Genomic DNA, 25,642 nt, shown 5'->3' on the forward strand with positions numbered 1-25,642 from the left:
GAGCAACACCCTGTTCCGAAAGAACAGTGTACAGTATCGCCTGCACTACAGCGGGATTGGTCGAGCAACACACTGTTCCGAAAGAACAGTGTACAGTATCGCCTGCACTACAGCGGGACTGGTCTAGCAACATTCCTGTTCCGAAAGAACAGTGTACAGTATCGCCTGCACTACAGTGCGATTGGTCTAGCAACACCCAGTTCCGAAAGAACAGTGTACAGTATCGCCTGCACTCCAGCGGGATTGGTCTAGCAACATTCCGGTTCCGAAAGAACAGTGTACAGTATCGCCTGCACTACAGCGGGATTGGTATAGCAACACCCTGTTCCGAATGAACAGTGTACAGTATCGCCTGCACTACAGCGGGATTGGTCTAGCAACATCCCTGTTCCGAAACAACAGCGTTCCGTAACGCCTGCACTCCAGCGGGATTGGTCTAGCAACATTCCTGTTCCGAAAGAACAGCGTTCCGTTTCGCCTGCACTACAGCGGGATTGGTCTAGCAACATTCCTGTTCCGAAAGAACAGTGTTCAGTATCGCCTGCACTACAGCGGGATTGGTCTAGCAACATTCCTGTTCCGAAAGAACAGTGTACAGTATCGCCTGCACTCCAGCGGGATTGGTCTAGCAACATTCCTGTTCCGAAAGAACAGTGTACAGTATCGCCTGCACTGCGGGATTGGTCTAGCAACACTCAGTTCCGAAAGAACAGTGTACAGTATCGCCTGCACTACAGCGGGATTGGTCTAGCAACATTCCTGTTCCGAAAGAACAGTGTTCAGTATTGCCTGCACTACAGCGGGATTGGTCTAGCAACACCCAGTTCCGAAATAACAGTGTACAGTATCGCCTGCACTACAGCGGGATTGGTCTAGCAACATCCCTGTTCCGAAAGAACAGTGTTCAGTATCGCCTGCACTACAGCGGGATTGGTCTAGCAACATCCCTGTTCCGAAATAACAGTGTACAGTATCGCCTGCACTACAGCGGGATTGGTCTAGCAACATCCCAGTTCCGAAATAACAGTGTACAGTATCGCCTGCACTACAGCGGGATTGGTCTAGCAACATCCCTGTTCCGAAAGAACAGTGTTCAGTATCGCCTGCACTCCAGCGGAATTGACCTTTTTTTTCACAAGTTGCTTTACGTCGCACCGACACAGATATGTCTTATGGCGACGATGGGACACGAAAGGATGCGGCCGTGGCCTTAATTAAGATACAGCCCCAGCATTTACCTAGTTTTAAACTGGGTAACCACGGAAAAACATCTTCAGGGCTGCCGAGAGTAGGATTCGAATCCACTATCTCCCGAATACTGGGCACACTTAAGCGACTACAGGACTGCAGCTCTCGATCTCGGTCAGCGGGATTGATCTAACAACACCCTGTTCGTATGAACTCTCACTGGTGCTGTGTTGATTGCGGACAGTGTCGATTGCGGACAGTGTCGACTGCGGAAACCTCATTAACAGTCTCGATTGCGGACACAAAATATTTGGGAAGAGTACCAGCTCGTTCCAGGGTTTTCCATCCCTCTTCCACCCGTCTTGCCAATCCAGTTCTGCTCTAGTTATACAAATATTGCAAATATTGCAATAGATACCACTGTGTTGCATACCTGATGAGTTTCAACTGGATGTAAAACGAGCCATATTTCGTGCATAGGAACGGGCTAGAGAAGAGCCTAGTTCTTCTATACCTTAGATTTATTCGGAAGAATTTCAAAATGTACATAATAAAGGATATGAACTTTTAACACACATTCCTCAGTTTGCAAATATTGCAATATATACCACTGTGTTGAGTTTTTAGTTCTTTTGTTTGTTTTTGCTCATTAATCGTTGTGCTATTATGGGATTTATTGAGATGGAGAAACGTAAGCCATATGCCTTATTGCATGGTTATAGTTACAGACAGTTTAGAATTATTAAAAATGATGTTACCACATGGATTTGTTTGAAGGAGAAAACGAAGAAGTGCAAAGGAAAATTATTTACTAAAGATATGTAACAGAACTTAATCTTAACAGATTTTAATAATTTTAATATGTATACCTCTCTATTAAGTTTCAACTCTGATTCATTTAAACGTTAGTTGCATTACATTATATTTGTGATCCAATTTCATTTTTTCCATATTGACAAACTAAAGTGTCTCTGTACGTGCCATGAAACGTGTAGAAACATCTTTAATTTAATTTTGTTGTATTTATTAGCAACCAGAGTAATTGTTTTATAATAAATAACAATTAATAATAATAATAATAATAATAAGTAATTAATAATAAAGCAATGTTTCTGATTCTTATTTTTATTATTAATATTTAATTACTAATTATTATTTATTTGCTTACTTATTTGAGGTAATAAAGTCGTGAGAATTGTAAATCATGATCGCATACCTGATGAGTTTCAACTGGATGTAAAACAAGCAATATTTCGTGCATAGAAACGGGTTAGAGAAGAGCCTAGTTCTTCTATACCTTAGATTTATTCTGAAGAATTTTAATAATAATGTTAATTGTTTTACGTCCCACTAACTACTTTTTTAGGTCTTCGGAGACGCCGAGGTGCCGGAATTTAGTCCCGCAGGAGTTCTTTTACGTGCCAGTAAATCTACCGACACGGGGCTGTCGTATTTGAGCACCTTCAAATACCACCGGACTGAGCCAGGATCGAACCTGCCAAGTTGGGGTTAGAAGGCCAGCGCCTTAACCTTCTGAGCCACTCAGCCCGGCTGAAGAATTTTAAATTTGCATAATAAAGGATATGAACTTCTAACACACATTCCTCAGTTTGCAAACATTAAACATTCAATGTTCCATGGAAGGAATAAGGATCATGGAGTGCACAAAGAACCGAAGTTAGCGTCAGAAATCATCCTCAGTGAAGAATTGTTGAAAATGTTTGACGGAAGGTGCTTCCTCCTTCCAGATGACGGCACAGATAACAGAATGGTAATTTTCGCCAGTTCTTTAGCTAAGGAAATGTTGAAAAAACGTTGTTTTTTCATTGACGGTACATTTAACAGTGTAAGCAGCCATTTCGTCCAACTATACATAATACATGTGGACCTGGGAAGTAGTGAAAATGAAACTAACATCACTCCTATTGTATTTGCACTTCTTCCTGACCAAAAAAAAAAAAGTGGTGGGGACATATATTTGGATGCTCGAAGACGTTGTGCAGGCTGTTCCAGAATGGAAACCAGAGAAATTCACAGTAGACTTTGAGACTGGTGCTATTTTTTGCTCTAAGAGAAACATTTCCTCAATCTGAGATTCATGGACGTTTTTTATTTCATTTCACGGAGTGTCTGTGGAGGAAGGTTCAGAAAAGAGGAATGACGACTCTTTACAAGGAAAACGAAGAAATCAGACGAAGTGTAAGAAAATGTGCTGCACTTGCTTTCCTGATGTCTGAAGATGTAGAGAGTGGATAGATCCTAATTCACAGTAAAAGCTCCGCCGGATGTGAAATTAACAGAATTCTTCAACTATTTTGTTGAGCAATGGCTGCTGAATGAGTCTATCCCGCTAGAGATGTGGAACTGTTTTGACGTTAGACACAGAACAAACAATGCCACTGAAGGGTGGAATTAAAAATCAATAGTAAAATTAGAAGACCTCACCCAAGAATAAGAGATCTCATCACCTGTCTAAAGCTGAAAACAGAGAATTCAGATCATTAAGTTATGCGAATGGACTTAAATTTCGAAGGAACTAAAATAAAAAGAAAGTACTGTAAACTGGACGAAAGAATTGCTCGAAACACGAGGAAGTACAGTGAGGATGGCAACTTGGAAAGATTTTTGGACGTAATGTCATTTGTAATCGTAAGTGTCGTTCGTTCAAAAAACACGTACGTTGGAAATAAGAGTGTATTATTACCAGTATGTGTGCAAAATTGTGACGAATCTTATAGCGTGTGGGGACACACAACAAGCAAGCAACCATCTTACAGATGAGAAATAAGTTTAAGCCTGTAACCCAATGGTCAGTGTAACTTTTCCCGTTGCCTCTATCTTATGTTGTTGCGCCACGTTGGGCGACCGATTTAATGCAACCAACGGGTTAAACATTCTTTGCCCGATACCTCCATTTTCTAACTCGACGTTAGGCAGCCTAGTTTGACGAAATGGAGTCGCTCAGCGGATACCTCAGGGTTTAATTATGGCTAGTAGGACATGTAATCCTACTGTAGAATTCGCTTTACGTGAGTCCAAGAGAAATCCGACCCACGGATGTCACCCATCGTTACTCACGACATTATAATAATCATCGCCGACTACCTTATTAGAGTTTTGACCTCGAGAAACTTGCCATAGTTAAATGAATACTAAATTACACGATACCTTACTTCGCTATAAATTAACTTACAATCTAGATAATAATTAAAGAACTCATGACACCAGCAATTGTAGAAAAATAACAAGATATTTATTAATAAAATATTAAATTACTAATTTCCATATTATGTAACGCAGTATTCAAACTGACTGGTAATATGTATGAAAAATGAGTCAGCGCTGGCTCGTATGATAAACAAAAATAATATTCAGTATTTAAATTAATAAAATGATCAGTTCCTTTGTGAAGTTGAAATTCAAAAATTACATATTTACAACAGATCACTGGACCTATCCGAGTTCCACCTCGCATTTGAAATGTAAGTAAAACTTCGACACAATAAACTCGTTCCGAAAGTTCACTTTCTTTAGTCTTATATAAGCAATCTCATTTGGATACAATATCCAGCCGCAATGCATCTCAGATACACTAATAAGTTAAGTGTGAATAAATTGGAATTCGTTTAAGTAACTCTAATTGAATTGTAGGAAATCGAAATTAAATCTGAATGTTTTAAATTAAATTTTAATAAAATCCGAAGTCATGATTTTGTTGCAACGATCTCGTTGTGCATTGAAACTACTTATGAACTAAGGCATTCTTTCCTAGTGCCTGTTAAATAAGGCTCCTACTCTAGCCTTTCCCTAGCTGAAGTTCGTTAAAAAAAATGTACGTTTAAACGGAGAATATTAACCGATCTAGCTATCTATCTAACTTCAGCATAATCTTTGGCTGTCCCACACATGCCCTTATCGGTTCAATGTCCCATTAAGTAGTTATATTTCAATAACATTCAACCACAATGCAAGCTACATTACTCTATTGCAATTAACATGGAAGCGCTTTGATGCGAGGTTTGGAAAAACATAATCTCATATATATCGGTGTCGTAATGCTTCTGGTTAACTACAGCTATTCAAAGTCGTAGAATTCTAATATTCATTATAAAACATCTACACTGAAATATAATTACGTCACGAGCATACATCTATACTAATAAATCCAGTTCGTACCTTGGCTTGTGCAGCTCCTGCGGTGTGGGCACTCTTACGCAAATAAAACATAAAATTCACTTGTAGTGTGGCACAACTTAACTTGCAGGTACACGATGGTCCTGCATCGCGTAAAAACCTTCTCAAATCACTATACACAACTCGAAACTTTCATCCAATTATCATATTCTTATTATCATTACAACACCAATCTAATATAAACACCGTAGCCTCCATAATAATATATCGCGTTCCCAACTTGACGACTACGTTAAAAATACCACACTGTTTCTTAATAAAATTTACAAGTCGCAGATCCTCATAACCTACAGACGAGTTCAATGCCCTTTTTATGGACCAAACAAATGCGTAATTCCATGTTTCTTTCTACACCGCGCACAACCATTCGTGACGTCAACTTTATGCATTACATCAATGAAATCTCTATAATTTCTCATTATGTCAATTGAATAAGCTGTTTCATATTTCTCTTCAAACCTCACGCTTCCTACAAGTATTCTGGTCGATATAGCATAACTTCTGCTATGTTATTCAATCGTAACTAAGACTTAATTATCTCACACTTAGTCGATAATCATCACTTGCATTGCCAAATTATCGGTCTACAATTAGCCATCAGCACATACCTAAGGTACATGTGTAAGCAAACCAAAAATTATGCAATAAAATGTTATGAATGACTTAGCTCGCTGATAGTTGTCCCTGGTCCAGCTGTTCCATTCCCATTGGATGTAGATGGGTCTTCGGTTCGGTCACGGGTATGACATCTGGAACGTCATCCGCTCCAACGCTCTGGTAGTTCTATCTGGTTACCCGTCGCCTTCTTTCGTCATGGCTCGGTCGGATGGTTACCCGTCGCCTTCCTCGACATTTCCTGGTCATTTCCTGGTCATATGGCAAGATGAATTGTTCCCAGGTCGGTCCATCATGTGAATTCAGTGCATCATCTTGATCATCTTCTTGACAGACTCAAAATTGAAGCTAATAATATTACGATATGCTGCCATTTTACTATTCTTCTTTGACGTCGTTTATCCTTAATTTTTTTTAATTTCCTTCGTAGCTCTTCGACGTATTCGCAATTTCTTCGTAACGACTTCAGTACTTTTATTTTCGTCTTAACCGATTTTGAATTTTGGTGAAGACTGATACTTTATTCTTATTCAATCGTTGTATTCTTTCTTTTCTTTTATACGCAATCCTTTGCTTCTCCAAATGAAATATTACGATTACGGTGATTACGTCCGCTCTCGATGCCGTGAAAATTTCAAGATGAAGATTTTCAATAATAATGTTTTTTTTTTTAAACAATACTGTGCACCGTCCACTGTCCGTCTTACTCGAAAACATGACCATTCCATGAAGTATATGGCCCTCTGAGACATCATAGCAGGCGACTATTCCTTGCTTGCTTTAGATTACAAGGCCCATACCTTAGGTCGGCGCCATTTTGTAATCTGTCGTGGACGTGCGAACGGGCACAAGCCTAAATTAATACATAAATAATTAGCAGTAAAACGCAAAAAAAAATTGCAAACAGTTATTCTAACAAAGCAAAAATGCAGCTAATTTTGGGACTAGGTCTTCATTATTTTAAAGGCCGAGTACGGTTATCCGTGCGAGTTCATGGCGTCCGTAGGTCTTTCGACCCCTGCCGTTAACTTCATGTGCGGAGCTACATGGCAGGCTTACCACAAAATTAAGCGAGGTGCTCAAAAACAAAAAAAACACGCAATCTCGGTTAGCGCTAACAATGAACCTTTGCGCAATTGCATTAGAAACAAAAGTACAATATAGTTACTTTATTTCACGAAGGCTTATCTGTGGGAAATAGGCACATCGAGACTACTAATGGTATGTCCGCAATCAAGACTGTTCGCAATTGCGACGACACCCTCTCACTGCGTTAAACCACGTGCATCGTCAAAGCATTCTTCTACCGTGATTTGCGGCTGTTTGTGTTGTGCTATCCACTGCAATTCGTTCATTAGGAGTGTTAGAAAATAATAGACTATATACATAGGTCGTACATAAAAACATGGCAATGTCAATATAACAAATGTTACTGAACTACGCCTACATGTTTCATATTTTCCAATACCTGCCTTTTTTGCCAGATGAAAACCTTAGTTAATCTATGACTGTCAGGTTCTTCTTTCTGTCGAAACTAATTTATGATTAAAGAAAATGTACAAAATACCTGAAAAATAACACTTTTAACAACAAAACAGGCCCGAAAGTTAAAGTAATTTAATTAAGGTATTTCTCTTTCAGATTTTTTTTGCTATTTGTTTTACGTCGCACGGACACTGATAAGTCTTATGGCGACGATGGGATAGGAGAGGCCTAGGAATGGGAAGGAAGTGGCCGTGGCCTTAATTAAGGTACAGCCCCGGCATTTGCCTGGTGTGAAAATGGGTAACCATGGTAAACCATCTTCAGGGCTGCCGACAGTGGGGTTCGATCCCACTATCTCCTGCATGCAAGCTCACAGCTGCGCGCTCCTAACCGCACGGCCAACTCGCCCGGTTCTTTCAGATTTCGTTAATACCCAATTTGTTGTGATAAAACAATGTTTTAGCGTTTTCTAGAGTCATTAAAATTAAAGCATGAAACCAGCAGTGAGGAAACAACTTTCAAATTAGCATGTATGAGGTTCGTTGATATTTTCTAATTCCCCACTGCCTAAACCCATGGCTGTTATTTTGGAACTGTTATTCGGAACCGGAACAACCGGAACTGTTCAAATAAAATAAAAAGGAACAACTTCGCCCATCTCTAAATTCAAGCAACACTGATAGTATTTGGGAACTATCGCTTGAAGTCGATACGTGTTCGAACAAGGTGATTAAATCCGGTTGGGTAAAGTCGGATTCAATGCAATCCAGAAATATTAATTCTTGACGTTACATGACTTATTCTTTGCCAGAAGGATCCACTGATTGAGGTTAGACTTTGAAATACTTCACCCGGAGTCAATCAGCTTTTAACTGTTTAAATCTCTCATTTCATGTACAGTGACTCTCTATGTACAGTGTGGCCAACGAGTGCTGATTGGTTCCGCTATGTTTTAGCCAAATGTCCCGTCAGCTGATTCACACATATGTATTCCGCACAGGGTAAGATCACTCTATATCTAATTTCAGCTAAGTACAGGCTACCTGTTTTAACCTTAATACAACCTAAAATATGTTTTAATTAAACACGGAAGATTATTTAGTAATATTAGTTTCGAAATGTGGGTGAATTTAAGAATTTCTAAGGACTGAGTTTTCAAGAATACGCCAGGCTGTTCTGCTTATAGATGCAGAAAAAGATTCGGCAAGTGTTTAGAATGAAATTGGACAATTGCTTGATTTCAGCTCTGAAAGTAGCACATTATAAAACGATTCCCAGCAGCGAGTAGAGTTGTCTCATGCAATATAATGGTAACAATAATGGTAACAAATGGTAATAGAAACAAAATGGGTTAGTGATTTTATGGAGGCCAAAACAGTAAATGTCAGATTTCTCCGTTAATAACTTATTCGCTGTATCGAAAACCTGTACATAACGAAAGTTGTTTAGAATATAATTTCCGATCTTTGACGTTTCGTGCGATTTTACCATGTAAGGAAAAATAATAGATTTTCAGGATTAAATTATTTTTCACAAATTTCCAAATATCCCCGAAAATATCTGTTCTATCTAAAACCTGTACATAACAAAAGTTACAGGAAAGGCCACTTCCGATCATTTACTGTAAGTCTCATTCATTTTCAACGTATGAGATTTTATGATTGATATATTGTCGAATTCAAACTTTTAAGGCTATTCATCTCTTCAAGGACGTGGTTATAAGTGCCGCATAGCATCAAGTTGAGTTTTCCTATATATTATAATGATAATAATAGTCCTACTCCGTGCCTGAATGGTCAGCATACTGCCCTTCGGTGCAGTGTGTCCCGGGTTCGATTCCCGACCGAGTGGGGTATTTTAATAGCTCAAGCTTGGGGACTGGGGCTTGTGTTTGTCCCAACACTCTCCTCTTCATATGACAACATATCACACTACAAATCACCACAGAAACGCGCAATAGTGATTAAATCACTCCATATAGGATTGGCGTCAGGGAAGATATCCGGCCGTTAAACATGGCCAAATCCACATGTGTGACGCAGTTCCCACCCATAACCGCACAGTTGTGGAAAGAGCGGTAGAGAAAGAAGAAATTAATGATAACAGTAATAACAATATCATTATAAAAACCGATTGTAGCAAAGAGAATGTTTGAAATACAGCGAATATCTGCCGAACCGGGGCACAGAATTAGTAGCATATCACGAGGATCGAACCGCGGGTGATCAGTAATTGAGTCCTGAATACAAATGGGCCTACTCTGGGACTAGGATAACTGCTTGTTTTCACTGAGCAACAAGTAGTATTTTCTCACACTATAGGTATATTGTATAGTGATACTAATATTTAATTTCTCATTGCGTGGATCAAACCATAGCCATAATAATTAAAGGAGCACTATACACAACAACCCGGGGATCATGGCAGTTGCTTGTTTTCACCAATAAAGAGTAGCGTGTTTTCGTTATTATTTCTATTCCACGAGTAGAATGGTACAGTGTTAACTTATATTGACATAAATAAGGAGCTAGTTAATACAATTTTGTCTGGGATATAGTAATGTTAATTTTTTAAATTTAAATTTAACTTCACAGTCATCACATACAAGACAATGGCTACACTATGGTATGCCACATGTATTATAATATAAATGTTATTTTTTTTTTTGCTAGGGGCTTTACGTCGCACCGACACAGATAGGTCTTATGGCGACGATGGGATAGGAAAGGCCTAGGAGTTGGAAGGAAGCGGCCGTGGCCTTAATTAAGGTACAGCCCCATCATTTGCCTGGTGTGAAAATGGGAAACCACGCAAAACCATTTTCAGGGCTGCCGATAGTGGGATTCGAACCTACTATCTCCCAGATGCAAGCTCACAGCCATAAATGTTATTATAGGCCTAGCTACCTATACAGAATTTCTAACCTCTTCAATAATTGTGACTTGTAGGCCTATTTATACCACGTATAAATCTAAATTTTGAAGTCTTACGTCAGGTAGTCAGACTCTGAATATAACAAATACGGATAGGCATTTATGCACATAGAATAAGCAAAATAAATAACATCTTAAAACATTGGACTAGTCTATTCTTTTTTTTTTCTATTTGCTTTACGTTGCACTGACGCAGATATGTCTTATGGCGGCGATGGGATACGAAAGGCCTAGGAATGGGAAGGAAGTGGCCGTGGCCTTAATTAAGGTACAGCCCCAGCATTTGCGTGGTGTGAAAATGGGAAACCACGGAAAACCATCTTCAGGGCTGCCGACAGTGGGGTTCGAACCCACTACCTGCCGATTACTGGATACTGGATGCACTTAAGCGACTGCAGCTATCGAGCTCGGTCTAGTCTGTTCTTAATTGAAACAATAATACAACAATTTCCTTCATCTATCAGCTGATTGAGTACCTGGCTGAAACATGGCGGCTGGACTGGACTTGGCCACACTGTACAGACAGAGTCTCTGTAATTTCATGCCTACTTGCCTGCTATCTACAGAACCAGCCTGCAACTATCTACACGCTGTCCCGTGAGGCTGTGAATAACCTCCAGCGCGATCTAAATGTTTAACTGGAACTACCGAAGGCTCCATCGGGGTGGGTCACGGCTGTTCACGTCGGCTGACGTCATTGTGACGTAGAATCCTCACGCGGAGCGCAATTTTTCGCTTGAATACATATCTGGCGATGTGAGGAGTGTATAGAAGCGATATGGGAGAAATGTTAATTGCATTGGTGTGGATGCATGGTGATATCTGTGATATAGGTTCGATTAAATATAGAGACCACAAAAAATGAGGCACAAAGCATGGGACGAAATTCACAGGTGACCACTAAAATGAAATAATGTTAATAGGCAACAAGTGAAAAAAAAATCACCTGCATTTAAAATAGTAATATAATAATGATAAGAAGAAGAAGAAGAAGAAGAAGAAGAAGAATGTAGTCCACCTTTGTGGTGTAGTGGTTAGTGTGATTAACTGTAACCCCCGGAGGCGCGGGTTCCATTCCCGGCTCTGCTACGAAATTTGAAAAGTGGTACGAAGGTTGGAACGGGGTCCACTCAGCCTCGGGAGGTCAACTGAGTAAGGGGGTGTTCGATTCCCACCTCAGCCAGACTCGAAATGGTTTCCCGTCTTCTCCCATTTCTCCTACAGGCTAATGCCGGGATGATACCTAACTTAAGGCCATGGCCACTTCCTTCCCTGTTCCTTATCTATCCCTTCCGATCTTCCCATGCCCCCACAATGCCCCTGTTCAGCATAGCAGGTGAGGCCGCCTGGGTGTGGTACTGATCCTCCACTCTAGTTGTATCCCCCGACACAAAGTCTCACGCTCCAGGACACTGCCCTTGAGGTGGTAGAGGTGGGACCCCTCGCTGAGTCCGAGGGATAAAGCAACCCTGGAGGATGACGGATTAAGAAAGAAAGAAAAAGAATTAATAATAAAAAGTAAACTCGTGTCCTCATACCGAGGTGGTGCAGCTCTGTTCAGGCACACTCCCAGCGGAAGTGAGCCGCATGTACCATTCCAACCACATACGAGCCTTACTGCCAATGTTAAATTTCTGGCGGTACCGGGAATCGAACCCGGGCCTCAGAGGACGGTAGCTAATAATGCTAAGCGTTACGGTACGGAGGCGGACAGAATTAATAATAATAATAATAATAATAATAATAATAATAATAATAATAATAATAATAATAATCTTATCTTAAGCATACATCTAACTTATATTCGCTGCAAACAGCTCCTGTGGATCGGTGGTAGTGTCGGCCTCGGGACCCCAAGGTAGCGGGTTCAAACCCAGGAGGGTTAGTTGTATTTTCGAAGGGCGGAAAAAGTCCATTTGGCACTCCACGTCGTAAGATTTCGGCATGTAAAAGACCTCTGGTGACACATTTGGTGCTCACCCGACAAAATTAATTCTCAACTATAGACGCCCAAGAGAGATTCGCTTTACTCTGCCGTCTAGCAGGCGTAGATTAAAACGGAAGGTCGAAATTGACGAACAAGCAACCAGATGGCGTCGAATGAAAATGTTTGCACACGGTAGCTTAGGACATAGGATTATTATTATTATTATTATTATTATTATTATTATTATTATTATTATTCACTGTGTATAATATATTCAGTAATTTCATCATTGTCCGCCTCTGTGGTGTATTGGTTAGTGTGATTAGCTGACACTCCTGGAGGCCCGGGTTCAATTCAGGCCTCTGCCACGAAATTTGAAAAGTGATACCAGGGCTGTAACGGGGTCCACTCAGCCTCGGGAGGTCAACTGAGTAGAGGTGGGTTCGATTCCTACCTCAGCCATCCTGGAAGTGGTTTTGCGTGGTTTAGCACTTCTCCTCCAGGCAAATGCCGGGATGGTACCTACCTTAGGGCCTCGGCCGCTTCCTTCCCTCTTCCTTGTCTATCCCTTTCAATCTTCCCATCCCCCACCGAGAGACGCATGTTCAGCATAGCAGGTGAGGCTATGTGTGTGTGTGTCCGTGCGCGCTAGTGGCTTTACGTCGCACCGACACAGATAGGTCTTATGGCGACGATGAGGTAGGGAAGGGCTAGGAGTTGAAGGAAGTGGCTGTGGCCTTAATTAAGGCACAGCCCCAGCATTTGCCTCGTGTGAAAATGGGAAACCACGGAAAACCATCTTCAGGGCTGCCGACAGTGGGATTCGAACCCACTATCTCCCGGATGCAAGCTCACAGCTCAGCTGCGCGCTCCTAACCGCATAGCCAACTCGACCGGTAAAATTTAATTCTTCCTTGTTCAATCGGAAGTACAGTACATTTGAAATCTTTCTGGATGTCCAGTTAGCTTACTAAATTGTAATATTCTCACTTTTCTTCCATCCGCAAATTCGTGCGGCAGACAGTAATCATGGCAACAGAAACAGCACAGACATTTTAAAGCTCATCAGAATCCGATGAAGTGAACTATTCTAGCTTGCCATCAGGCGAAGCGGGAGCGTGAGGACAGTATGTTTCCTGCCTTCATGCCACATGCAGTGACGTCATCAACCTCCCCTCCACGCTGACTCAGCTCAGTGTGAGTTCACGTGATATGACTGGTGCTTTTCCGCTGTATCTGGCGACGTGGCGTGTGGATAGTAGCTGTTTCTTTTAGCGATATGGAAGAAACGTTAATTGAATTGGTGCGGGTACATGCGAATTTGTATGATACAGGTTCAATTAACTATAGGAACCAGCAAATGCGGCACGAGGCATGGGAGGAAATAGGAAAGGAGTTAAAGATGACAGGTAAGCACTAAAATGAAATAATTTTACTAGGCATTCAGTCTGTGGAAATAATCACTTGCATTTATGATTATTATCCCAATAATAATAATAATAATAATAATAATAATAATAATAATAATTGAGATACTACATATTATATGGATCTACCTATACAAATTAAGCTGTTGAATTAGGAATTCTGTGTAGAATTCTTCCGAATCAGTTAAATGCTGCAGAACGTAAGTTTCCGGGCGCAGTTGATCAGGTTAATGCGGCAAGGGATTTTTTTTTTGGCGCAACATGTTATGCTGGCAACATGCAACAAACACAACTTTCTCGACAGTTTTTGGTTGAATTTCTAAAAATTGAATGTTATTGTTTTTGCGTCCCACTAACTACTTTTAACGGTTTTCGGAGACGCCGAAGTGCCGGAATTTTGTCTCGGAGGAGTTGTTTTACGTGGCAATGAATCTACATACACGAGGTTGGCGTATTTGAGCACCTTCAAATATCACCGTACTGAACCAGGGTCGAACCTACCAAGCTGGGGTCAGAAGGCCAGCGTCTGAACCGTCTGAGCCACTCAGCCCGGCGAATGCCGAAAGGTTTTAGAAATAATCTCCAGCGAGAACTTAGAATTCCGAAATAATTTTCTACCACCCTTCAAGCTCTCGACAATTTTTTGGGGAGTTTATTTTCATTTCCTCGAAGGTGGTACCGACTGTACGGACGAAGTAGGAATGTTTTAAAAGGTAAAGCTTTATCACCTATTATCACAAACGGATGAGGTTCTCCCACTTGCGTATAAAGGGGCGCAAGTCAAAATATTCGCTGTGCTTGGCTAAAGCTTCTGTCCGATTATTGATTCGTAAAAGATGCTGCCATCACTGTTTCGTCCGTTGCAAGGAATTTATACTCAGCATCAGCTAGAGCCAAGAGAACTACAGAATTATTGCCTTTATAATTATTAAATGCAGAACCAGAATTTATTGGGCACCTTTGCTTCCCAACTATGACTGCAATGTAGTTCGGAAAGTTCCATGACACCTTGAACTTTTCTGCTGATTTTCTCCAAATCCCTTCTGTGGGTTCAAGCTTTGCAATACTCGAGTTTAGGCATTAATTACAAATGAACCGATACACCTATTTCATTTTTTTACAATTGGCTTTACGTCGCACCGACACAGATAGGTCCTATGGCGACGATGGGAGAGGCAAGGGCTAGGAGTGGGAAGACAGCGGCCGTGGCCTTAATTAAGGTGCAGCCCCAGCATTTGCCTGGTGTGAAGATGGGAAACCATGGAAAACCACCTTCAGGGCTACGGACAGTGGGGTTCGAACCCACTACCTCTCGGATGCAAGCTCACAGCTGCGCGCCCCTAACCGCACGGCCAACTCGCCCGGTATCTCAAAATGAGTTATTTTCCTTGTTTACTTCTGCATCAGAGTGTGTAAGTGTGAAGTTCATTAATTATTTTTTATTTGTGGTTGTAGTAAATATTGACTTCTTCTCTAGGAACCGTTCACTTAAAAATATATACATGTAACACTACTAGTCTGATGGTGTTGAAATTTGTATATGTTATAGCCACATGCATTCGTAGTGTAATACTCGAGTTATAACTTTTTTTCAACCAACCCGAGGAAAGTTCTTATCATTTTTCTACAGTAACTTTTTCTCAGTCGTGGATAAACGTACAACAGGAAACTTGGGCTTGTTTTGAAGGACTCAGTCGTGGTTATCAGAAACTACGATCACTGAAACCAAACAGTGTGATACTGAATTAATTTAATGGCGTGTGGCCTCCGAAGAGGCCTGGAGCAGGTCTTTTGAGTTGACGCAGTATAGGCGACCTGCGCGTCTATGAGGATGGAGCCCTACCTATGATGAATTCTAATGATGAATACGGCACACACACACCCAACCCCCGAGCTATCGGAATTAACCAATGAAGGTTAAAACCCCCGAGCCGGCCGGAAATCGAATCCGGGACTCTCTGGACTAAAGGCCACCACGCTAACCAATTAGCCATGGAGCCGGACATATTGAATTTACGAAGAGTAATATTGATGGCAAGTTATTTGTGCGTTGAACCGTGCGATTGACAGCAAAATCATTGACATAAATTCAGTATCACACTGTACGGTTTCAGTGGTTGTAGTTTCTAATAACTACGACACGCTGGCCTTTGGTTCAAGGAGCCCCGGGTTCGATTACCGGTCGGGTCGGGGATTTTAACCTTAATTGGTTATTTCCGCTGGCTCGGGGACTGTGTGTGTGTGTGTGTGTGTGTGTGTCGTCCTTAAGCAGAAAATGAAACGAAAACAAGGAAAGAATGAGAAAAAAGAGAAAATATCGGTAAAAATAAAAAAATTAAAAAAGTTGGTAAAAAAAACCTGAGTGCTTCAAACCAAGCCCAAGTTTCCTGTTGTACGTTTATCCACGACTGAGAAAAAGTTGCTGTAGAAAAGTGATAAGAACTTTCCTTGGGGTGGTTGAAAAAAACTTGAGTATTACACTACGAATACATGTGGCTATAACATAAAAATTTCATTTCCATCAGATATGTGGTTTTCCATGTATATATTGTTAAGTGAGCGGTTTCTAGAGAAGAAACCAAAAACCCGAACATTATTTAAAACTACCGCAAAAAAAATGAACTTCAAAAACAATTTGTTTCATAAGCTCTAATGCAAAATTAAACAAGGGAAATATTGGTATAACTCATTTTCCAGCAGAACTATAGTAACAGGCACTCAAGGTTTAGTAACACGAAGCACCACTAGGTGGCGCACTTGAGTTGACTGTCGCACTAGTAGCGCTAAGAGGGAGCGCCGAGAGGAACGACAATGCTGCCAACTATTGGTTGGGGACCCTTTCTTTCCTATAGCTGTGTATTCTTGCTGATTTGCAATGGCTGTTTGTGGAGGTTGTGACATTAAATGATTAAGTTTTCAAGCGATTTTTAGGAGAACCAGGATAATTTAATTCTGTTCCTTGAACGACATAATTTAATTAGTACGACCAGGAATTGCGGCAAGTGCGGTCGCAGTGTGAAACTGAGTACTGGTATGCTTAGAGACAAAAGAATTATTGTTTTTTCGTGCCGTCGTCACGTTGAAAGCGGGAAACAGTGCGGGTGGAAAGAGAGTGCTAGAAAGAACACATTCTTTGCTGACTCAAAACTTGCCATATTTGACATCGCACTATTTTGTGTCCTTTGTTGCAATCTGCCCAAGCCTATCACTCCTTTCATCGGGCAAGAATTAGGTTTATCTCCAAACACTATAGTTGATTGGTGCAGTCTTTGTCGGGAGGAAACATTGGCTACACACCAACAAGCAGAAAATTGGTGGTCCTGGCGTTTTCGTTGAAATCGACGAAAGTAAATTCGGGAAATCTAAATACAACAGGGGACGACATACTGAGGGACAGTGGGTGTTTGGTGGTGCTGAACGGGGAAACTGCAAAAACTATTTTTCTGTGCCTGTTGAAAGACACGACAAAGATACGTTGCTTGCCGTTATTCAAAAACTAATAAATGACTTTTATTTCTCGCGCCGTGACCCTTTTAAACTTCCCTGGCCGCTTCATAATTTTTTTTCTGCAATGGCTGGTAACAAATTCTCGGCCTCATCCTAGGTGTCAATGACGTCAGCCTCTTCCATACGTGAACCAATCACCGTTATAAGCAATGGAGTATGGCGTCTAAAAGAGTATTTTTGGTTATAAAAGTAAATGTACTTCTAGGGGGGGGGATGATCACTGGCAAGCGTATTGAACACATCTCTCTTCCACGATCATTTTAAGGTGAGAATAGCAGCATTTAAAGTAACATTTTATGTACTAATCCTTGAGTACCGGTAACTATATTTCTACCATTTTCCAATATACCTATCGGTTCGTTAGTAATTAAACATTAAACTCGAGTGTCCATTAAAAAAAATCCGACATTAAGTCCCATTTTGCTCCAAATGCTGTTGTAGACCTCGATTATAATCTTGCGAACAGTGATAAAACCCAGTCGGAAGCTGAAGCCCAAACCTCTGAAAGAACTTCCAGTAGTCAAAAATATGTATTTATTAATAAACAGTCTGAATACAACGGCATTTCTTTATTATTATTATTATTATTATTATTATTATTATTATTATTATTATTATTCCCTTCATTCCCTCTTCCAATACCTGAAAGGATGAGATATCGAATATCTCTAAATGGTATTTCCCATACGGTAGCTATTAGCCTAATGTTAGTTCGTGCCTTCTATTTTTACAGCTCAAAATGCCAAAGAAACGTGGGATAAGTTGCGAAGATGCTACCTAAATGCACTAAGTCGACGTCGTACGAAGAGAAGTGTAGATGACGCCAAGAAAATAACACCTTGGAAGTTTGAACTCCAAATGGCTTTCCTTCTTCCGTTTATGGAAAAGAGAGACTCTCAGAGTTACGCTGCGATATCTGAAGATGCGGTGACTACAGACAATTTGACTGAAGATGTAACTACTGACGATGAAACAGCTGAACATTCGACTGGTGAAACTGGGACTGCTGAAGAACCAAGTTGCTCGCAAGAAAGCAAACATGATGTGATTGGTAACTTTGGTAACGTCCAAAGTGCAAATCGCAGGAAACGACCACGAAATGAGGCAATGGCCGCTGAAATTATCAAAATAATGAATGAGATCAAAGACATGAAGAAGGAGAAGATAGCAAGACGTCAGGAAAGGGAACATATGGACGATACCGATAAGTTCTTTTTGCACATGGCCGGTATTACTAAAACATTGCCGCCAATTCAACAGACGAAAATTAAACTTTTGATTAGTAATGCTGTTCTGCAAGCTCAGATTAAGTGCCAAGAAAGTTCATCAACATCTGATCCACAGTTTTTTTCTTGCGTTACTTGTACATTGTGATTAAATTGGCCTTAATGGAAGTAAATCACTACATCTTTTATGAATTATTTAGTTTTCATACAAATTTATCTGAGTTATTTGATAGAACCCGGATTTTTATGCATGAATAGGTTAGAATGCAAACTTACTGAAGCGAGTAGCAAGTATAGTCTACCTTCACACCGTCTATGCTATGGGGTTTGCATAAACATTATGGATACGGCCCATCAGAACCCCTATAATTTATGTTACCCTTGCTACATTACGGAAGAGCGGGTGGCCGACACTCCCTACTAAGCAAATTAGTTTGCAGTCTAACTTGTTACTGCATAAAAATCCGGGCTTTAAATATAACCCACGAAGCTTACTTTACATTTCAATCACTGTAAAAATTGTATTACTTATTTTTTTGTCATTGTACTTCATTTTTAATTTAATGTGTTCTTATTATCAAATTTCTGACGTTTGTATTCAACCATTAGCATTCTAAGTTTAGAGTGTACCGGTGTTTATATATTTGTTAATATATGTATTTACTTAAAATGAACAATAGAATATTCTAGTTTTAATTACTCAATTTTCAGGCAAAATTATACCATATGGCGTCAAAGAGTGAATATTATAATAGTAAATTCGTGTCCTCATCCCGAGGTGTTGCAGCTCTGTTTAGGCACACCCCTCCAATGGAGGTGAGCAACATGTACCGATTCAACCACATATCAACCCTCCTGAAAATCTTAAATTTCTGGTAGTACCGGGAATCGACCCAGGGCCACCGAGGACGGCAGCCAATAATGCTAACCGTTACGCTACGGAGGCGGCCAAAATAATAATAATAATAGTAATAATAATAATAATAATAATAATAATAATAATAATAATAATAATAATACATCTACGTTAAGCATACAACTAACTTCTGTTCGGTGCAGATAGCTTCTCAAAATTGTGTATTTTGGCCAACAATTTCATACTTGCCGCCTCTGTGGTGTAGCGGTTAGCGTGATTAACTGCCACACCCAGAGGCTCGGGTTCGATTCCCGGCTCTGCTACGAAATTTGAAGAATGGTGAGGGCTGGAACGGGGTCAACTCAGACTCGGGAGGTCGAATGAATAGAGGGGGTTCGATTCTTACTTCAGCCATCTTCGAAGTGGTTTTCCGTGGTTTCCGACCTCTCCTCCAGGCAAATCCCGAGATAGTACCGTAAAGGCCACGGCCGCTTCCGATCTTACCATCCCCCTACAAGGCCCCTGTTCAGCATAGCATGTGAGGCCGCCTAGGCGAGATACTGGTCTTGCTCTTTAGTTATACTATCCCCCGACCCATGTTTCACGCTTCAGGACACTGCCCCTTGAGGCTGTACAGCTGGGATCTTTCGCTGAGTTTGAGGAGGAAACCAACCCTGGATGGTGAGAAATAAAACAATAATAATAATTATAATAATAATAATAATAATAATAAGTTATCTACCTTAAGCATACAAGTAATTTCTGTTCGGGGCAGAGCTTCTCGAAATTGTGTATTTTGGCCAACAATTTCATCCTTGATGAGATTATGAAAGTACATTAATTGAATTCTTCTTTATTCAGCCTGATGTACATTTGAAATCTTTCTGAATGTCCATTTAGGTCCCTTACTAAATTATGATACGTCAACCTTTCCTTCCCTCCGCAAATTCGTTTCATGTACCCTCCTTTGCGGCAGACAGGAGGTCTATTCATGGCAAAAAAAAAAAAAAAAATCCAGCACATGCAATTAAAAATTCATCAGAATCCGATGAACTGAATGTATGAACGTAGCTTGCCATCGGACGAAGTACAGTATACTGTGATCTGTGAACATGGTGAGAGCGTGTTTCCTTTCTCTACGCCTCATGTAGTGATATCATCATCTTAGCTCGACATTTGACTCACGTCAGCGTTCACGCAAAGTTACAAACTTACAATAGTGTGTTGTGTACCCGCCTTGAATTACCTTGTGCGGTTTGAAGCGGCGCAATTAAATTGCCACCAGGAGCTGCTGCCATCTGGAGAACTCGCATGAAACTGTATGTTGTGTAGCCAGAGCTAGCTTGAGCGACGTATCAAGTCGGCTGTGTGCAGCGTTATCTGTTCGCGAAACATACACTCTAGTCGACGCTCCTCTGTTTGTGCTGCCATCTGAGACCTTGCATGGAACTGTGTAATAATACTGCAAGCCCGTTCATACAGTGCTGCTCTCTAGCGCCAAATGGAATAACCCTCATTTCGGACGGTTATATCAGATGGCGTCCGCCTCTGTGGAGTAATGGTTAGTGTGTTTAACTGGCAACCACAGAGGCCCGGGTTCGATTCCTGGCTCTGCCACGAAATTTGAAAAGTGGTACGAGGTCTGGAACGGGGTCCACTTAGCCTCGGGAGGTCAACTGAGTAGAGCGGGCTTCGATTACCTCCTCAGCCATCCTCGAAATGGTTTTACGTATTTCCCCACTTCTTCTCCAGACAAATGCCGGGATGGTACCTAACTTAAGACCATGGCCGCTTCCTTCCCTCTTCTTTGCCTACCCATTCCAATCTCCTCATTCCATCCTTCACAAGGCCCCTGTTCAGCATAGCAGGCGAAGCCGCTAGGGCGAGGTACTGGTCCTTCTCCCAAGTTGTATATCCCTGCTCAAATGTTTCACTCTCCAGGACTCTGCCGTTGAGGCGGTGGAGGTGGGATCCCTCACTGAGACCGAGGGAAAAACCAATCCTAGATGGTAAAATAATAATAATAATAATAATAATAATAATAATAATAATAATAATAATAATAATAATAATAATAATAACAATTAGGGGGCGGATTTCTATGACAAGTCATATTTTATGCATTAACATTTATCATATAGTCTTGTATTTGCAACACGTTTCCAAGCATGATAATCAAAATTCAACAGGTTTTATTGGGCTAATAAATGCCTATTTGATCTCTTTTTTATTTTCTTGTATAATTTGAACAATATCTCATTATAACAGCATATTTTTGTAACTTCGTTTTTTAAAATTCAGAGTAAGGTCTAGAAATTATTTTTCAAGATATACTGGAATATACTGAAGAAGCAATGATAAGTACCAGGGAGGTGAGACACCTCCCTGCAAAATACACTATGGTATGGATTGTTTCTAGCAGGTAAGAGCTATTGTTTGCTGGTTGGGTCAATTCCTGGAAACTGGGCTATTGTCTTCACGGAAGCAAGATCAATTCTGTAGTTATTTGTCTGCAAATTTCCAGGAATTTTCTCCAAATGATTTAATTCTATTCAAGTACTCTGCCGTTATATCATATGATGTAGAAAGAAGTTTTCTCGCTGCAAAACGATACTCAGCGAGCGACAACAGGATCGGATGCTCATTGAGTGACCTTGAGATGCATGTGTCCATAAACTGCAACAATCCTGATAATGGAGACTAGATCAGGTATGAAAGCTCCATTCAAATGCAGTGTAACCTTAAGGATTTCATGAACTATTTGGCAATATAGTTGATTTTTAGGTTACCGGTAAGGTTTTCGAAGAATTGACACTATTTTAACTTTACATTAATTGCAGCCCGTAGCAATCGTAATAAAAGTGTTTCTGTATGCAATGTAGGATATTCACTAAGTAATATTTTGAATTTTATAGGTCATATTTTTATGGTTTTCAGGTCATAAATGCATATATATTTCATACACTTTAGGTCATAGAAATCTGCCCTCCCCCCCAATAATAATAATAATAATAATAATAATAATAATAATAATAATAATAATAATATCAGACGGTACGTGAAAGGTTTTTTTGTTCCTCCTGAGGATCGACATTTAATAAGACTGCCTTGAAAATAATTTTTCTCTATCCTTTTAGACCGTATTTGGTCTTTTCTGACCCCGTCGGAAATAAAATTTGTACATGGTCTGGGAAATCTCCTATTTTCTTCACCTATCATAGTCTTTCCATCTCTTTATTCCAAGTCATCATGATCCGGCAATCGTCTTCAAACCTCAATAAGAGGATGGATAATCTTGACGTTAGTGCTACAGAAACTGAATACATATTTTCAAACACTTGCTCACAAAATACGGACCTTATATTAGAGTATTAGGGGAAAATGATCTAGATATTAGATGTCTTAGAAAGAATAATAATAATAATAATAATAATAATAATAATAATAATAATAAATGTCCGCCTCCGTGGTGTAGTGGTTAGTGTGATTGGCTGCCACCCCTGGAGGCCCGGGCTCGACTCCCGGCTCTACCACGAAATTTGAAAAGTGGTATGAGGGCTGGAACGGGGTCCACTCAGCCTCAGGAGGTTAACTGAGTAGAGGGGGGTTCGATTCTCACCTCAGCAATCCTCGAAGTGGTTTTTCGTGATTTCCCACTTCTCCTCCAGGCAAATGCCGGGATGGTACCTAATTTAAGGCCACGGCCTCTTCCTTGTTTATCCCTTACAACCTTCCCATCCTCCCACAGAGCCCCTGTTCAGCGTAGCAGATGATGCAGCCTGGGCGAGGTACTGGTCCTCCTCTACAGTTGTATCCCCGACCCAAAGTCTCACTCTACAGGACTCTGCCCTTAGCGCGGTAGAGGTGAGATACCTTGCTGAGTCCGAGGGAAAAACCAACCCAGTAGAGTAAAAGTATTAAGATAGAAATAATAATAATAATAATAATAATAATAATAATAATAATAATAATAATAATAATAATAATAATAATAATAATAATAATAATAATAATCTGAACTCAGTTACCACGTGTAGAGTTCATGATTTGAAGCCTTTAGGATTTTACTAACTGGAATTGCAATGTGTTCAGACTTTCGTATTTTGCTACCGCCTGCATAGATTATAATACTGGCCCGCTAATCCTGTCCATTTGAGGCTCTGTACGTCAAAGAATACTTCATTGTTTTGCGGGTAAGTATTTTCTGTCAATATAGAGTACAGTACCAGCGAAGATATACTACGGTAGTAGTCCCCAGTACTAAATAAAATGAGTACTATCAGTAAAAGAAACATTTTAATTGTTTTTAATATTAATCCATTATCTTAAGCACTACATGAAACTAGGCGAGAAACCGAATTTTGAAAGTACTGAGCAAATGAGAGATCTTAGTAGTTTCCCGGTAAGTAGCACAATATACTGGTATCCTTCCTAAGTAGCTAGCCATTTCTGGAATAATCAAGTATCGTTAAACAGCTGTTAAGTTGTGAGTGTGTTGAGTATGTATTGCGACGGTGAAGATGTCTGAACATTACGAGCAGCGTATCAACATTCGCTTCTGCTGCGAACTGGTGTAAACATTCAGTGGAAGGTACCAAATTATCATACGGATGTTGAGAAATTTCGCTGACTCCGAATAAAGTGCAGTAAGTCAGGTCGAACGTGTAGGTTTATTTGATTTTGATGTTCATTTTCCTTTTTTTTTTACATGAACGGTGTTGTGCTGAACGAATTTCTCCCTGGTGGACAAAATGTGAACAGCTGGTGTTATTTTTTATTTATTTATTTATGTATTTATTTATTTATTTATTTAGTCAGTAATTTAGTTAGTTATTGCACTCTACAGAACTTATTGACCCAAATACAATGGCAACTACGTTATAGAAACTACAATTAACATGGCAGTATTTATACCTAAACTGTATCTTATCAAATCACTTATAATATTAATACATAATATCAAAGTATTTTTCTAAAAGCTAAAGAGCCTTATATTAATATGGTAAAAAACACACAAGTAAAAAGGCAAAAGAAATTAAGCAATTCACTTACAAGCATACAATACATAGTTCTTAGATTTCCCCTGTTTCTATGACTTCATCCAATTGCGCAATGAAACTCAGAAACTCGCGCATTTGCAGACTGATGTAAAGACCATTAATTCTCTGAATGACACTGTTGAAGATATTACGGAGCCTGTTCACCGGCAAGTTATCACGGGTACACGTCCTGTTTTTTCTATTTAAATGTGTTATGATATTTCTAGAACTGAAACGAGGTACATGGAAATTTAAGAGAGACAGAAATTCAAGATTATCAATTTTAAAAATAAATTTTACTACATCTTTCCGTCTGCGAACTTTTGAACTCTCCACTCCGAAATTTAAAAGTATATCACGAGAATAGCAGCCAGGTATTTTTTATTTTTTTAATATTGGGAGTATTTAAAAAATCTTTTTTTTAATTTTTCAATCCGACAGGCATATAATTGACACCTATACTGAAATTCAGGTCAAGAGCTTAGGAATATCCTTCCGCACGTGAGCACGTCCCTTCCCCCTTCCCGTCTCCATCTCCGCCACAACCAGATTATTATTAACGTCGTGCGTCTATCTGACAAGTACTTCATTCTCAAATAGAATAGCATCAAAAGAAATCACTTCCTTACACAATGCTGTATTTTGATTACGTACCATACCAATTTATTCCTTTATTGACCATGTAAAACCTACAGATTACTGACGAATACCGAGGCAAGAGAAGCAAGGTTTATTTTTATTTCATAATGCAATTTGTGTGAGGCACATGGGGACTTACAACATACTGTAAGTATACAATTCCACTCTCGTGCAACGACTGTCAGTGGCAGTTTCTCACAGTCGGATTGCAAAATACAATGTTTCCAGGAATGTTGTAAATATTGTAGTCTCGTCATTCGGAAGGTAAAAACGAAGTCACGATCCCCTCATGACAACATTTCTGCAGGTAGAGGGCGGTTACGAATATAAAGTAAAGTAAAATTATTATTATTATTATTATTATTATTATTATTATTATTATTAATATTATTATTATTATTATCCTATTCCCATACCGTGTTAAGGCCCTTTCTGTTTTATTTACGGCGAGTGCATAGTTCGAACTGAGCCTACTGACGAGCAGCCGAACGAGCAAACGTTTTCTATCACACACATGTGGCATGCAGCTTATTTCAATGACATTTTCGTTCACCTTGATTGCTTGTTTACATATTGAGACACTTTCTTAAAACTAAAATTCAGCGA

At 39.9% G+C, this 25,642-nt stretch overlaps 1 protein-coding gene across 1 annotated transcript; it reads left to right on the plus strand.

Moving 5' to 3' along the window:
* Window positions 1-13,587: 13,587 nt before the first annotated feature.
* On the plus strand, window positions 13,588-19,083 carry LOC136871281 (uncharacterized). The gene is made up of 2 exons (XM_067144970.2): window positions 13,588-13,751; window positions 18,010-19,083. The coding sequence occupies exons 1-2, from the start codon at window positions 13,622-13,624 to the stop codon at window positions 18,648-18,650; spliced, it is 771 nt and encodes a 256-aa protein (XP_067001071.2). The 5' UTR covers window positions 13,588-13,621; the 3' UTR covers window positions 18,651-19,083.
* The last annotated feature ends 6,559 nt before the right edge of the window (window positions 19,084-25,642 follow it).

The sequence above is a fragment of the Anabrus simplex genome, chromosome 1 (assembly GCF_040414725.1).
Source record: "Anabrus simplex isolate iqAnaSimp1 chromosome 1, ASM4041472v1, whole genome shotgun sequence".
Taxonomy (NCBI): Eukaryota; Metazoa; Arthropoda; class Insecta; order Orthoptera; family Tettigoniidae; genus Anabrus; species Anabrus simplex.